The sequence below is a fragment of the Apiospora aurea genome, assembly GCF_038362705.1.
Source record: "Apiospora aurea strain CBS 24483 chromosome Unknown utg000004l_segment0_segment0, whole genome shotgun sequence".
Lineage (NCBI taxonomy): Eukaryota > Fungi > Ascomycota > Sordariomycetes > Amphisphaeriales > Apiosporaceae > Apiospora > Apiospora aurea.
Genome location: NW_027117391.1, coordinates 3,756,808 through 3,772,034, shown reverse-complemented (window position 1 = coordinate 3,772,034; position 15,227 = coordinate 3,756,808). Strand labels below are relative to the sequence as shown.

At 53.3% G+C, this 15,227-nt stretch overlaps 5 protein-coding genes across 5 annotated transcripts; 3 read left to right on the top strand and 2 right to left on the bottom strand.

Annotated features, from left to right (window-relative positions):
- Window positions 1-188: 188 nt before the first annotated feature.
- On the top strand, window positions 189-2,289 carry PG986_005968 (Transcription initiation factor IIF subunit alpha; the record flags this gene model as incomplete). Its single annotated transcript, XM_066842190.1, has 2 exons — window positions 189-1,586; window positions 1,660-2,289. 2 exons carry the CDS (start codon window positions 189-191, stop codon window positions 2,287-2,289), a joined length of 2,028 nt encoding a protein of 675 aa, XP_066702052.1.
- A 1,104-nt stretch (window positions 2,290-3,393) lies between these two features.
- PG986_005967 (uncharacterized protein) lies at window positions 3,394-4,437 on the bottom strand (the record flags this gene model as incomplete). The annotated part of the gene is made up of 1 exon (XM_066842189.1): window positions 3,394-4,437. One exon carries the CDS (start codon window positions 4,435-4,437, stop codon window positions 3,394-3,396), a length of 1,044 nt encoding a protein of 347 aa, XP_066702051.1.
- A 4,087-nt stretch (window positions 4,438-8,524) lies between these two features.
- Window positions 8,525-9,200, top strand: PG986_005966 (uncharacterized protein; the record flags this gene model as incomplete). The annotated part of the gene is made up of 2 exons (XM_066842188.1): window positions 8,525-8,700; window positions 8,753-9,200. The coding sequence occupies 2 exons, from the start codon at window positions 8,525-8,527 to the stop codon at window positions 9,198-9,200; spliced, it is 624 nt and encodes a 207-aa protein (XP_066702050.1).
- Window positions 9,201-10,228: 1,028 nt separating this feature from the next.
- On the top strand, window positions 10,229-12,356 carry PG986_005965 (uncharacterized protein; the record flags this gene model as incomplete). The annotated part of the gene is made up of 5 exons (XM_066842187.1): window positions 10,229-10,395; window positions 10,968-11,467; window positions 11,510-11,611; window positions 11,675-11,846; window positions 11,915-12,356. 5 exons carry the CDS (start codon window positions 10,229-10,231, stop codon window positions 12,354-12,356), a joined length of 1,383 nt encoding a protein of 460 aa, XP_066702049.1.
- A 286-nt stretch (window positions 12,357-12,642) lies between these two features.
- PG986_005964 (uncharacterized protein) lies at window positions 12,643-15,147 on the bottom strand (the record flags this gene model as incomplete). The annotated part of the gene is made up of 5 exons (XM_066842186.1): window positions 12,643-12,867; window positions 12,926-13,001; window positions 13,046-13,999; window positions 14,053-14,506; window positions 14,658-15,147. 5 exons carry the CDS (start codon window positions 15,145-15,147, stop codon window positions 12,643-12,645), a joined length of 2,199 nt encoding a protein of 732 aa, XP_066702048.1.
- Between the last annotated feature and the right edge of the window lie 80 nt (window positions 15,148-15,227).

The window sequence follows — 15,227 nt, the reverse complement described above, 5'->3', positions numbered from 1 at the left end:
ACCGACATCACATTCGTCTGGCATCCTTACTGTCTGGTTCGTTCCAGATCCGCATCCAATTTGTAAATGAACGCGCGTACTCGATGAGCAAGGCCTTCCAGCGCTCCTCTCAATACCTCGGATAGGCACACCATTCAACTACGCGGCTCTACGCATTCGCACCGGTCCTGGAAAAGAAGCCACCCACAATGAGCGCCCTACCTCCAGGTGGCCCTAATGGCCAAGGCCCAACTCCTCCAACAGGAGCAGCGCCTCTTCGCAAACGAAAGCCTGTCGGAAATCCACTTGTACCGCGACAGAAACCGAAGCCGCGCCCGGCAGGTGTTCACGCCCCAGGGACACCAATGCATGCCAACTCCAAGACCACCGCCACTCCAGCAAAAGTTGCGCCCGAGAAGATGGTTCAGCCTCGTGGCATTCCAACAATGGCGCAAATCGAGGCTGCGCGAGTCCAATTTGGCGGGTGGTCTACCCCTGCACCTCCCGGCTGCGAGGAGTTTTCTCTAGTATTGAGCAAGAAGGGTTCGAAGGAGGGCCAGCGTCGCCACGTCATGCGGCTTGCTCCTCCGCAGAAAAACCAGAAGAACCAAGGTCTGGATCCCTCAAACCAGAATGATTTCGTCCGCCCTGTTACGTTGCACCGACGGGACCCAAGACAACCCCCACCCGGTCGCGAAGTCAAGGAGGAGGTAGTAGAACCTACATCTGAACAGACCGAGGAATCCGAGAAGCTGGCACAACTCAAGGCAGAACGAGAAGCTCAGCGCGCGCACGACGATGCCATGAAGGCGCCGGTCATGAAGGACACCGCGCCCAAGAAAAATCCAAAAGAAAACAAGCAGAAGAAGCCAGGTACTCAGGTGCACTACGGGGCTCGGACCGAGAAGCAGAAGAAGGAGAATGAAATTCGCTACGAAGAAGCTCTTCCATGGCACTTGGAGGATGCCGATGGCAAGCACGTGTGGGTAGGCCAATACGAGGCACCTCTATCCGATGCCAAATTTGCTCTGGTCATGCAGAACGGAGTCTGTCAGATGGTCCCATTGGAGAAATGGTACAAGTTCGTGTCAAAGAGGGCCAACGTGAACGCTTTGAGTATCGAGGAAGCCGAGAAGGTGATGAGCAAAAAGGCGCCAGTCTCCAGGTGGGCTATGAGAGATGCTCAGCGCGAGAGAAGTGAACAGGCCATGGTTGAGTCCCGTCGAATCGTGAATGGTGGTCCCAATGTCAAGCAGGAGAGTGCCACCTTCCGGTCTGTTTCTCGTCGTGAGGTCCAAGACCATAACGAGCTGGATGTGTCCGGCGACGAATTCCAGGACGACGACGAGACCGCAGGCTTTGAGCCGGATCGCGATGAAGATGCGAAAGATAGCAAAGACCGTGTCCGCCGCGAGCAGCTTGGCGCTAACCTGTTTGGCGACGCAGATGAGCGCGAGGTTGATAACGAAGAGGCCAAGGAGAAGAAGGAAGAGCTGGAAAGGAAGCTGCTGGGTAAGGATTTGAAGAAGGCCCTCAAGAAACGCGACAAACAGTTCCAGTACGATAGCGATGATTCCGAGCGTGAAAGGGATCCATTTGCTAGTTCCGTAAGTGTTCCTATTTCCTTATCGCGTTTGTCCCCTTGGATGCGAGGAAGCCCATGCTTACACGTTGGACCAGAGCGACTCCGATACAGATAGTGATGATGATGATGTCAAGAAGGAAGACGACAAGGATGGCAAGGACAAGGACAAGGAGAAGGAAAAGGAAAAGGATAAAAGCGGTTCTTACAAAGGCAGCGACACAGTTCATGCCAAAAAGGTCGCGGTCGAGTCAGGGAAGAAGGGCAAGTCTTTGAAGCGTGCTGGCTCACCTGGTGTCTCGGACTCCAGTGGTACGGAGTCGACACGAAAGAAAAAGGCCAAGACTGGCCCGAGTACGGCTTCACTTGGCGGCAGCCGCAGCTCAACCCCCTTGATGGTCGGAAACCCGTCGCATCTTACTGGGTCCACGAGTGACGGCGAGGCAACGGGAGGAGACATGTCTGACGGCGCAGGCGGTATCAAAAAGAAGAAGATGGGCAACCAACTCAGCATTGGTACCCACCCCAAGGGTACCCCGACAGGGTCGCGTGCTGGTAGTCCCAACCCGCCCTCGGCAACTTCGCCTATGGAGCCTGTCACTGGCGCCGACATCATCGAGCAAATCCCCCACAAGGCATCACTATCGCGCAGCTGCTGCGCAAGTTCGACAGGCGTGTTGGCGACAAGCCAGGGCAGATGGCGAGAAACCTCTGGATCAAGCTGGTGAAGGAAAACACCAAGTATGATTCCAAGACCAAGCTGCTTTCGAGGAAGGTTTAGGGGACTGGCGCCGACACCATCGAGCAAATTCCTCCGCCGAGAATACATATTGCACAGCTGTTGCGTAAAGCTCGACAGGCACGTTGGCGGTAAGCTTTGGTAGATGGTGACAAGCCTCTGGAACCAGCGCTGAGGGGAAACACCAGATATGATCCCATTACCAAACTCCGTTTGACGGAGGTTTAGGTCATAGCTGAGCAGATTCCGTCTAGGTTGCTTCCTGAGAGGCAGCATCATTCTTTGGGTTTTCGGTGCGATTCAATAGAAATTCTGTATAAACACATAGTTCCGCATGCGCTAGCTTAAGATCGCATTGCTAATCAATCATACATGAACTATCATTTGCGTTGAGGCATTGCTCGTGTGTGTGTAGCTACGTATCTTGGTTCGACATGAACGGATGGCTTGCACGTTCGTCCAATCAACTGAGAATTTGTCTTCGGTAGTATAGCAGTCAGTATGCGAGCCCGTCATTTCGTTTCCCCACAGGGGAAAATTGAAACGCTCGCTCCTTGACGAGGATCTTCCGTAAGAGAATACACACTCAGATTGTTTTCTGGCTGGGGTAGTGGGTAACCCAAAAGTTCCTTGGTGCTCTGGCGCGTATAGTGTGTTCTCCTGTATCGGTCACTGGCCCGGGGTTCACCAAGTCTGACAGGGAATCAAAAGTCGAGATGGTCGAAATTGATCTTGTCTTTGTTGTGTTATATGGCCAATCCGGACCTGGGTGAAAAGAAAGGGGCAAACAGACCCCGCCAAGGAGTCCAGAGTTGGAATTTTTCTAGACAATCCTCGTCTCTACCCAAGGGCTGCGTACTGTTCCAACTCTCCGCCAGAGAGTCAGCAGCGTGCTTCACGAGCCTTTTTGGCGTTTTTGAACAGTGACGCCCGGCTGCAATGCGAAAATGACATGTTCCCAGGCCATAGATGAGACAGGTGCGTACGTACATTACAAATTTGCCAACGATTGGTGATATAGCGGTACGCTCAAAAGGGGTATATCCATTAAATGCAAAGCTGCTTGCTCCATCCTAACATTTGTTAGGGGCTTTTACTCGTCCATCTGCCAATTATAATCAAGGTCCTTGTTCCGCGTGACTCGGTTGATAGCCTTGAATCTCTCGGCCTCGAACCCATTGCCCCTGTCCACGCCATCCCATCTGTAGCCCGGCTTGATACCGTATCGATTAGGTGGCGCCGCACCTTGGTATACCGGTCGTCGATCCTTGGCCTTCTTTTTACCACCCCCTGCTTTCACCAGCGCCCCCGAGCCGCCGCCGCCACCACCGTCCGACTTGCCGACGAAGTCGGCCATGGTGTCGCCCCACCGCGACTGGGCCTTGAGCTCGGCGTTCATATCCTCGTCGTCGGCATGACGGGCAACGCCCTTGATCCGCACGTCGTCGAGCTCCTCGCGGCGGCGCCGGGCCTCCTCCTGCTGCACCTCGCCCCGCAGCGCGTCCTTCTTGGCCTGTTCCTTCGCCGCCGCCTCCGCCGCCAGCCGCCGCGCCTCTGCGCGCTTCATGCTGACGTCCACGCGCCGCCCCGTCGCGTCCCGGTACACCGTCTCGGCCTCCTTGGCGTGCGGGTTGTCGCGCTCGTAGGCCTCGCGCTCGAGCCGGCGCCGCTTCTCCAGTTGCGCCGACACCGCGGCGGCCGACTGCAGGCCCGCGTGCGTGCCGTCCGACATGGTCACCACGGCGGGCTCGTTGCCTTCGTCGCCATTGTCGCCGCCGCCCGTCTCGGCCGATTCCTGCGCCGCCGAGGCTAGGATCGCGTCGGCTGCTGCCGCATCGGCATCTTTGTTCCCCTTTTGTTCAGAAGCGGAGGGGATCGGCGCCCCTAGGACCTTCCAGCCGGACTTCTTGGCCTTGCGAAACTCGGCCGATGTGCCAGCTACGGTCGCGGGCCCGCCGCCTTCGCCGTCGACGTCGTCGTCGTCGCCTTGTGCTGTCCGCGACCAGCCGGTCTCCTCGTCGTCTGCGATGATCAGTCCGGCGTTCGGGTCTTGCTTCCGCTTGCGCTTCTTGGATGATGGTTTGGGGTCGGCGGTCAGGTAGTGTGTCGCTAGGTATGACGACAGGTCGGATGGCATTGTTTCGGAAGCAATGCGAGCTTGACTTGGCTCGGACCTTGGGCAATTAATGTAATAGGAAGCAATTGTCTCCCTGGGGAAACCGACTTTGTCAAGGTATTGCTGTAAACGCTGTCGACTGTTGAAAGGCGGCTGTCGTTTAGTAAACTCCGACTGCCCATACAGTTCCTTATCGTTATCAGTACGAATGTGGGGACCGCTTACGCTACGCCTACGCTACGCCTGGGGTCCTACCAGCATGTACCTACTCAATGCCTGCCAGCGCCCCCATCATTGGAATCAAGGCCCAGCGACAGCAATGGAATAAGTACTTTATGTAGGTTAGGCACCTACTTGGTGAATTCGGTATACAATATATGTTAATATGAGCTCGGTTGTTTCTAGGCCAACCAGGGAATTGGAGGTTGATGAAGTTCAACCTTGTGAGCAGGTGGTCGCTTCGGGACTGGCAGACTGGAGAGCCCCCTGTCTTACGGAACGCAAACAGGCCCTTGTCTTTCAAGTGGGAATGCCATGGGCTCACGCAAACCATTACGCCGTTGAGTAAATAACCGTTACCTAAACTGCCCTGGGCCTCAGGTGCGTAGCAGATGCTTGAGTCCTTCTCACCCGAGTCCTGAGATGGCCTGTGATGGCGTGAGCACCAGCTGAAATGACGTCACCTTCAGCTGCGCTCAAGAGACCAATGTGTTTATGGGAGCTTACGGTGACGATGTTATCAACTTAAGCAGTTAAACATGTAACTCGGGGTTTTCTCGAAAATCCATTGCAGCCGAGATTCGTCACAGGTAGACTGGCATGGATACCGTGACGTACGATGTTCCAGGTCAGCTGCATCCTGTGGCTGGGTCAGGCATTAGCAGAAGGTATGGCTCAGCCGGCCAAAGGACGGGAATGACAGCATTATGGCTCCCCAGGGCATTCCGTGATGATGAGATCGGAAATTCATCTTTTCCGGTATGCTCTTTTTCACTTTGATGTTGAAACCGTGGAAAACTTGTTTGGATTCTAGCCAAAACGTCTCGAAGCCTCTAAGTAGTCCAAATTCCATACGTTGCGTCAGCTGAAACCGGCGGCACGCCTTGAGGCCCCTTCTCCAGTGGCGCTGGGCCTTCTCGCCGCCATCTAGCTTAAGCATGAAATGGTCAGACGACCCCGGACTCGGCGGTCAACACCAATAATAATCCCACTTGCGCCGTCGTGGACATTAGCGAGGATCGGGAAATGAGGTAATCCCGTAAGACGCCTTCGTCACCATCCATCGATCAGATTGCAAGCTGGAACCCTTTACGCGTAGTAGAGTGCGCCTGTTTCCTATTCAGTAGCTTCAACAAATCACCTTGCAGGACGTCCAACCCCGTGCAGCCTGCAGGATCAAGCAGCTGCAGGGGACTGGGTACTGGGCCGGGGCAGCAGATCACACAATACGTATCCTACCTATCGCCCAGCAACCCCGCCCCCTCTCAGCTCTTACAAGTATGGCAATTGGCAATGTTGGAAGAGACCGGGGCTTATCGCTCTATCAGCCTGCAGAAAGGGGCGTATGTACATCGTAATGGGCAGTAGGACCCACCAATTCAATGGTACTATTGAAGTACAGACCAACGACGGATACTCACTAACAAGTACGGAGAACCCAGTGTTTATTCTTAGAGTCCGAGGCGTCTCCCGCGTACGGGGGACAACGCGATAAGGTTGTCAGTTGTCGTGTTGACAGCCTCTATGAAGGCCATCCATCCCTATTGTAGCGTCACGGAGGTCGGAAGTTAATCTCTGAGATGAGAAACCCTGGGTATTGGATCGTGATGGACACTTCCAGATCGTTGCTGAAAGCCCAGATAGTGACTCTCCGGAGTGTGCATTGTTTTCGGAAGTGTGTTGTGCTGTGTAAACCTCAGCATCCCGCTTTCCATCCACAAGCCCGAGACACATGGTGACATGGCCCGCCTGATAGGTTATCGGTGCTCCCTTATCGCGACTTCATCAAATGTGATATCAATGGGGAGGTCGAGACGGAAAGGAGGGTGAGATGAGGGGCACTGTCACCACCCAGACACGCAGTACCTCGCAGGCAGATACAGCCTGCAGCTGTACGCGCATATGGTAGCTCTCAGCATGTGCTGCTTTCTCAAATCTCCGAACCATTGTTGATTCGCAACACCAATAACCTTACCAACCTTACGTACCTAGGTACTGGGTATGTTACCCGGCACTTTCCGGGCAAGTTGAAACGGCCAGGCCTGGTACCAATTGCAGGGAGCAGTGGCTTCTCGTTGAGCAAATGAATGGTGGGAGTTAGTTCGTCGCAGTAATGCATGAAGGAACGCACATTAAAAGTAATGCAGGAGAGAGGCCCGGCATTGCTGCACACATCCGATGCTGTTTCTTGTGATTAAGCTCCGGCTTAACAGGCGACTCGAGGCGAATGACAAGTCAGCCGTCGTAGCACGGGGTGCCAGTTAGAGCCAGCGAAGGAGCCGAGGTTCCAGGGCCCAGATTCCCCCAAGGAAGCCCGGCCGGGCGGGTGGGAGGCGTGCAGGCGTGGAAGTAGACATACCGCTGGAAAGCCAGAAGTTAGGACAACGCCGCCTGATTTCATCATCGCCATCATCATCCGTCTCGAGTCGGCCACCCACCCATCCACCACACATCCTGCTTGATGACTTGCTGGGCCACAAGACCCCGAACCGCTGTGATATGGGATGGCCTAGGTGCATGCTCTGCAGGCAGTAGGAGAGAGTCAAGAGTCAAGAAGCAGTCCGCTCTAGCCGCTAACACGTCTATGATAGACACGAACTCGAGAGAGCAGCGTGTCGTCCCTGGCGCAGCCAATCAAGCGGCCTAGCGTCAGCTATGCACGCTATGCACCAGACGAAGTCACTAGACACACCCGCACGCCCCGAGCTTTATCATGATGGATGCAAGGTTCAGCAGCGCCGTTTTGCCTGTTGGGGCATCCAGATGGCGGGAGATAGGTAGGTGGACCCCCGAGGTGGGATCAGAGGGGGAAGAGTGGAAACCCGTACCATGTGCTGCCGTGGTTGCTGCCAACGCCCCAAACGGAGTCAACGGGACAAACAGGGGACGGCGTTCGGATTGTATTAGCATCATTCATTAGTGTACGTACACGTTTGAATAACTGGAATAACGGCGGGCAGTCTGGCAGTCTGGCAGTCTGGCAGTAGGGAGGTAACAGGCTGGCACTTATTACACTCGATACCCATTTCCCTGCCTGTGTACTACGTGGTAAGTTCGACACGTGAGTGATAAGAGACGTCCGCTTCCCGCCAGATGACTGCAGGCCTCCCAGTTTCACTAATCATCCGCCCCCTTTGCTTCCCAACAACAAACAGTGAGATCATCTCCGAACTTGATTACCTACTTAGGCAGTCTTTGTATATACTCGAGCCTTCCTCTCTGGGCATTCTCCATCACTTAAAGTCTTTCTTGTTGTTGTCCTCTTGTGTAATACGTGAAATTACACTCTCCATTGTAGCCAATACCGTCCGTTATCGATAGCCATATCAGCTTGGCGATCCCTCGTTAGGAGCACTATCGCATCGCATCATCCATCCATCGCATCTGGTCTGAGTCACCCGGTCTGAAAGAGCATCGAGTTTCCCGGATCGGATCCTTTGTTGAATCACCCGGCGCTTTCCTTTCCTTTGATTACTTGGATTCGAGGCAACGAAAAAAGCCACTTCGCTCACGGCCCGTTAATTCCATCATTGCCCACCTACCTGCCTGCCTGCCTGCCTGCCTGCCTTACCTTGTTCTTGCTTGTCAATCAAGCGTCCGACTACAAAGACAAAGCAGCGCCCTCCTTCCAACGCCGCTTACCTCACATTATACACCTCGGTCACCATACCTACTTCCCTTTTGTGTGACTTCGTCACTCACTCAATCCTCGGATTCTCACCTCCTCTCCTCCATCAGTCCTAGAACTACGCCACCAAGTACTCTCTCTTCAGATTGAGCAGCAATAACTAGGTATCACTTGTTGAATCTTTCGGAACCACTGCACTCTCCCGACGGCCCTTCGCAACCATTGGCATCGCACACCAACCTGAATACACAGTCTTTCATCATGGCTACCTTCGAGGCCACACGCGATTTCCGAGCCGCTGCTCAGGACCCGAAGAGGGCAAAGGAGCGGTACTCCAAATGGTCTCGAGGATCCCGCCCGTTGCCCGGTAGCAAAGACAATATTCTTGATCCCTTCCGTGCAGACGCCAAGGTCAGGCCTCAACGTTCGTTCCCAGAGTAAGTTTGGCGCCAAATTGAGTATGATCGAGCGAAGTTCCCGTTCTAACAGGGCACCTAGAAATCGCATCCGTAACCACAACATCGTCAAGGCCAAGATCCCCTGGGATATGCCACACAACCACTCCCGTGCCAAGGTGAATCCCATGGAGGAGCTGAACGACCCGTCGTCTTTGACGCGATCACTCATCGACACGCTGCCATCATCGGACCAGGCTGAGAAGAAGACGAGTATGGCGGACCAAGTCCTGTACAGTTTCGACCGGGTCGATTCTCCAGGCAAGCCGCTTTCCCTCGATGTATTCGTCAAATCAGACGCCAAGGGTACAGAAAAGCTGGTTGAGAGGGAATATGAGGTCCTTGACATCAATGGAGATGCTCTCAAAGGTCGCAAGGCCCGGCGCATTCTTCGTCATCCCAGCCCGAAGCAACATGCCACCTCGACCGACTTTGACGCCGAAGATGTGGATGGCTTCCAGCTTATCAAGGCTGAAAGCTAGACAGTCATCTCTGGACTGCCATGGGTTTGTTTTTTGGGGCGTTGGTGGACTGGAACCTTAGCGCATTGGGAGATCAGAACGACTGAACACGCAGGACTGCTATTGTTCACGAGATAGCTCCGTGTATCAGCGTTGAGTAGCGAGTGTTTATAATAGAGAGACTGCGTGATATCCCAATTCAGAGCGACCGATTATCGCAGTTTGATTGCCCCGGCTCGAGTGAATGATATGCCAATGCGAAAGTGCTTCTACCACCAGGTGACGCCATGTTAGATGGTACAACGTTATTGGTGCAACTCGATAAGAGCCTGTATCCAGCTGACATGATTTCTGATTGAACCAAATTGTTTGTCGATAATTCAGAGATTAATTAGTGGTGGTATACTGACCTCGAAAAGCAGCGCTTTCGTTTGGGAGCTGAGTGGCAAGTGAATAGGAAAATGAGGAGTACCTAGCAGTGCCGGGGTAGAGGGTTCTTTCGTGCGTGGTCCGCGCTTGGGCGTCTACGGAACGTTGCTGGAGGCATGTCTGATCACTGTAAACATTGAAGACGATTCTCACCTAAAACTACGACCTACCGAGGAGTCTCCTCGCCGGACGTACGACCGGTAACAGCGTACTGGACGAAACGAGCCAAAAGCCCCATCGCATCGGATCGATGCCCGGAAGTCGGCGATGATACCAAAGATGAAGGGCTTTTCATAAGAGGGAGGTAGCGTACACTGGTTGGGCGATGCCAAAGTACCCACCTACACGTACGCGATTTGTCGCTCGTCAATCGTCCAAAGAACCGTTTGTAGAGGCGCGCTCAGCAGTGCCCAGTTGGTGAACCACTCGTACTGAGGAAGCCTAATAAGATCGTGGTTGTCCCTGCCAAAAGACCTCCGAGGCAAAATGGCGATAGCAAGTCGTAAAAAAGACCCTATCGTGGTTTATATAAACTCATAATCCTGCCCTCATGGAAGCTTTTGTATCCACGCCGTCATCATAAATTGCTTGCTCTACGAGATCACACGGTGCCTGTCTATATGTCCTTCTCTGCCTATCACCTCAACAGAACGTACCTTCAGGCCGCCCAGGACATGTCGGACGGGATCACTCTCAAGTCTATCTCGACTATTGTTGTCGGAGTGCTGACGCTCATCTGCAACGTGCTCATGCTCTGGCAGAACGAACGAATCGCCCAAGGTTTCAAGTAAGTCTTCGAATATGATTGCATGAGGTGTTGAATATTAACAACAATCATCAGGGCTCGCAACCATCAGTCGCCAGTCTAAGGGATTACCAGGCACAGTTGGTATGAAAGTGCACAGTGGTGATGGGGGTCTTGATGAAGCTGCACTTGCTTCGATGTGCTTTGGTCAATCAACAGCTGCACAACCTGCTTCAGTATACCAACCAGCAGGCGACATTGTTAGAGTATTATGATTTATGTACTTTGAGCTTCGGACTGAATTGACTGTGCAGGGCCTTTTGTTAGCCTGTCAGCTCGGGCGATCTCTTCTGTTCGAGAAATTGATTGCTTCTTGCTCAGGTCTCATTCTCATTGGCCCTGAATAGGCAGCGGTCCTTCTGACCAAGCACTGCCCGGTGGCTGACTGGCTCGTCGCACTGAGCTGAGGGCCTTTGGTCCAAATCGGCTGCGTATATGTACCAAATACTTTACCGCTGGTCCTTTGGGGATTTGAAAAAGGAAGAGAACGTACTCACCCATTGGTCAATGTGAGGAGGGACTTCTGGTGCATACCATTCTCACCTTCGTATCAGACAATCTTCCCACAACGACAGTCCCCAAGATCCTCTTCTCGCTCGGTCTCCTCATATAATAACCAGCATAGGCCACAGCGAAAGACAGTTCAAACGGAAGATCCAAGCTTGGGGTTTGCGGAAATATGCAAACGCTGAGGACTATGCTCATCTCGAAGCTTCTCTACAAAATGGTCTCGAACCCGTTGAGAAACTCGAGCTCACTGCTCCCAGAGTGCCGATAAACGAACGTAAACTGAAACGATTCAGGAAGCGCCACAACCAAGGAACATCGCAGGCTACACTACCCCGGCTACTTCTAGACAAGTCTTCTCTGGCTTCAAATGTTCGGCAACAGCGACCAAACCTTAGACTGCAGATCCCTATAGACGTTAGCCAGAACGATATTGATGCTATTTCGCCATTCGTATCCTGGGAACCAAGTGTCAGGGGCCCACCCAGGTCATCCAATCCTCCAATTCCGAAGCTCTGTACAGATACGGACCAGAGGCCTAACCCAGGTACGTCAGGTTCTCCTGACTAATAAGACTACCGACTCATAGCACCTCAAGCAGCCAACGCCGAGTCCACATATGCCGGCTCGGGTTCAACCTCGGACCTGGCGGCAGGGATCGTCGGGGAGTTAGAAGGGATGCTCGGTCCATGTAAGCGGGCGGACACCAGATGCAATGACCGTGAGCGACTGGAGAGTACGTGTGAGCGGCTAGTCGCAGATATGGAGAAGCTCAAGAAAGAAAACGAAGGCTTGAAACGGCAACAAGCGCTTGAGATGTACGACTTGAGGAAGCAGATAACTGCCCTTGCCGTCCGTTTGCAATCCATCGAAGCAGTTCCTTTCGGCACCGCATCGGCGGCCTCTGCTGCGTTGACAACTATTGGGTCAGTACGCTTTTTCCAAGAAACCCGCAACCCGTTATCTGCGCTTGTTCACTGACATTTGACCACAGCAGTGCCCCGGCTGAGACTCAATTGTCCTCAACACCGCATGATGACACCAATTCAGTCTTCACATGCCGCCACTGCTGTTGCAAATCTCCTATAGCCGAACATCTCAGCCAGAATACCAAGGGGAAGCATGAGAAACCGCGTCACCCCTGTTCTACCCTCGAATACAATGATTACCGACGCAAGATGTCTGTCAAACTGCATGAACTAAATCAGCAGCGTGGACCTCATATCGCTGTTGCGAGCATTTCCGACCAGCCACCGCTAGCCACTGTTCAGTGCGATTGTCCAGTCTTGGGAAGCTTACACAGCGAAGCGAATCCGTTTGAAGCCTCCTTTGCTGAAGAGTTGGATATCAACAGGATGCGGCAGGATGCTTCCCTCGGCCGTCGATTTGGGCAACACCCTCGTAACGCACTTACTTCCGATACCGCTTTTGTATAGCTTCATTTGTATGGTTGTTTTGATGGTCATAGACATATACTGTGCAGATCAATATCCTACGAGATAGCTGAATAAAGGGGGTAAGGGAAGGGGGAGGGGGGTATGACGCGCAGAGTATGTGGTTAATAGATATTATAGTACAATAGGGTGACTCGGTGAGAGCGACTAGAGCAACGAAATTGAGGGCTAACGGGCATATGCAGTGTCAAGTCAAGAGGTAGCTTTCATGACTACATGCCGCCTTAAGACGGCGATTATTGGGAACCGTTGTATCAAGAAACTGCTATTACCGCCGAGGCTCAAAAGGAGCAAAGTTCTTTTCCCATGTCTCGTTACAGACCCGGCGCATCAGTGTCTTGGGAGCTTGACGCCCCGTCATCAACTCGAATGCTTCTATCGCCATCTCACATACAGCCTCCAGACCATCAACGACAAACCAAGATGTGCCACCCTCTTCACGCACTCTTCGCATCTGTCTTATTAAAGCGGTAATAAGAGGCTCATATGCCAGCTACGAGGACCCGAGTTAGTCAATCTGTGAAAATAGGGGGTAGGAGACTAGCTCTGACCTCGACAACAACGCCCCCGTGGGGCTTCTCAGCCACTGCGATGGCACTTGAAACTCGACCGAGCCATGACGATCGCCTGCAGCAGCTATACAAGACACGATCATGGTAGGCTGCTGATACCCACTAGGCCACTCTGAAGTAGTCGAGTCGAGAACATGGCATATATGCCCGGCGTGGTGCTTAGTAGGCTGTAACCGCTGCTCGGCGGCCCAGGTATTGAAGTGATCTGCCACTTTCTCCGCGTTTGCCCTGGTTCTGTTGTAGATGAAGATCTTCCGACAGCCGAGTTTGGTAAGGGCGTAGATAGCAGCTCGAGCCATACCACCGGCACCGATAACCAGTCCTGTAGTTCGAGATGGCTGTACGGCATTCCGCGGGCTGATCGCACGCCGTAGACAAGCCATGATCGCACTCCAGTCCGTGTTATCGCCGTAACACTTTGTAGTTGATCCTGCTCGGTTCCTTGCATTGGCATGGTCGAGGATGGAATCAGTCGCCCCTCGTAGAGGCAGGAGTGTGTTGACGGCTCCAATTGCGGTGGCATGGGAACTGAGATGATCGACCCGAGACAGCATAGCAACCTTGAAGGGGGCAGTAAGGGAGGCGCCACCGAAGTTAGGTTCACAGCGAATCCTGTCAATCTCCTCCAGCTCGGAGCATTGTCTAGCATCGAATGTGTGTGACAGCATCAGAGCATCGTAGGCTGCTCGGTGCATTGCTGGAGAAGCGGAATAGTACACCTTCGACCCAAGAGTGTAGAACTTCAGTGGTTGTAGGGGGCCAAGGCGGAACATATTGCGAATGATGCCTCGCGTTGTGTTCACACCAGTAAGGTACTCTCGTGACGACGCCTCGATTGCCTCATGGCCAACCGGTTGGAACTTCAAGCTTTGTTTTGGAGACGATGCAATGTTGTTGATGATAGATCCGAAGACCGAATACTCCAAAGCCGCAAGCTGGGGTTTGGGATCCGGAAGCGCATCAATGCGCTCCAGAAACAGCTTGCGAAGCTGATCATCTCGGTCATTCGCACAAAACCGTGCAAACCGTACGACGCTACAGCCGAGTGCCTGGCTGCGCAAATAGCGATGTACGTAGCTTTCGTCAGTCCATTTAGGAGCATTGACCCCCTGAGTGTGAAGTTGCCGATGATCTTGGTCTTACCTCGCATGGCGAGGGCTTGGGTAACCAGGCTGTCGCTTCGTTCCAAGTCCAGACTGAGGTATTCGATACCCAGCCTTAGTCCATGCAAGATCAGTTTGATATCAGTCGAGTCCCTCTCTTCTAGAGGCCTTTGTCGTTCTTCCCGTGGGTTCTCTTCGACGTGGTAGACAATCGGCATATCCAATGCCCGACGGATCAAAAATAACTGAGTCGCGATCACATCTAGGATGTTGTCTGGCCACGTATCGACGATGAACTCCACAGCGTCGCCGCTGGACTCTAACTCCTCCATGTTCAACCGTTGATTGAGCAAAGTGGAGAGCCGTAGGCGCAGGACATAAGAGTATGGTCGGTACTCGGGAGGAATAGCATTGATCGAGAATGGGTTTTCGACCCATGACCTTGTCGAGCTTCTTCCTGTGATCAGATCGAGAAACTTGGTGAAATCATTTTTTGACCTGCAATAGCCTTGCGCCTGTAGACACAGATCTGATGCTAGGCTGCGGGTCTTCGCTTTCCTCGCCGCTTGTGTCCAGCAGATTAAAATACTCCAGATTGGTACACTCACGGTGCTTCTGATCAACGATGAACAGGCGCTCGGCATCCGCTACTTGAAGGTTCAGGAGGCGGTAAATGTCTTCCTTGTCGCGATGGACATATATCACCGGATTTGTCTCGGAGTATTGGCGCAGTAGCTCCTGTGTTCCAGGGTACAGGGTTGCCATACTACACTCAATGATACAGTTGGTACGGTTTGAGTGCAGGGCCTGGGCGAGAATGTTGGCCATTTGGCTTTGGAAGGCCTCACGGCCATATTGCTCGAGAAATTTGGCTCTAGTGCAACCCGAGCCCTGTTCAAAGCAATGGTCTTCAGTGAGCAGGCGGCGGTGCAGGTATGTTGCGCCGATAAACCCAAGTGTTCGTTTACCGGCGCCGCGACAGCCAACAAGGACGATGGTGGCGTCCGGGTGGAAACCTCGCAGGTTTGGGACAGTATCGCCGGCGAATGATGTTTTCTCCGTCAGCCCGGGAATGCTGGAGGAGTATGGCCTTGCCATGGCGGAAACCAGCGAGACCATTCTGACCGCGGCCTCGGTCCTCCTGAGCGTGCACTTCGTTTCTGAGCCCAGTCCAGATA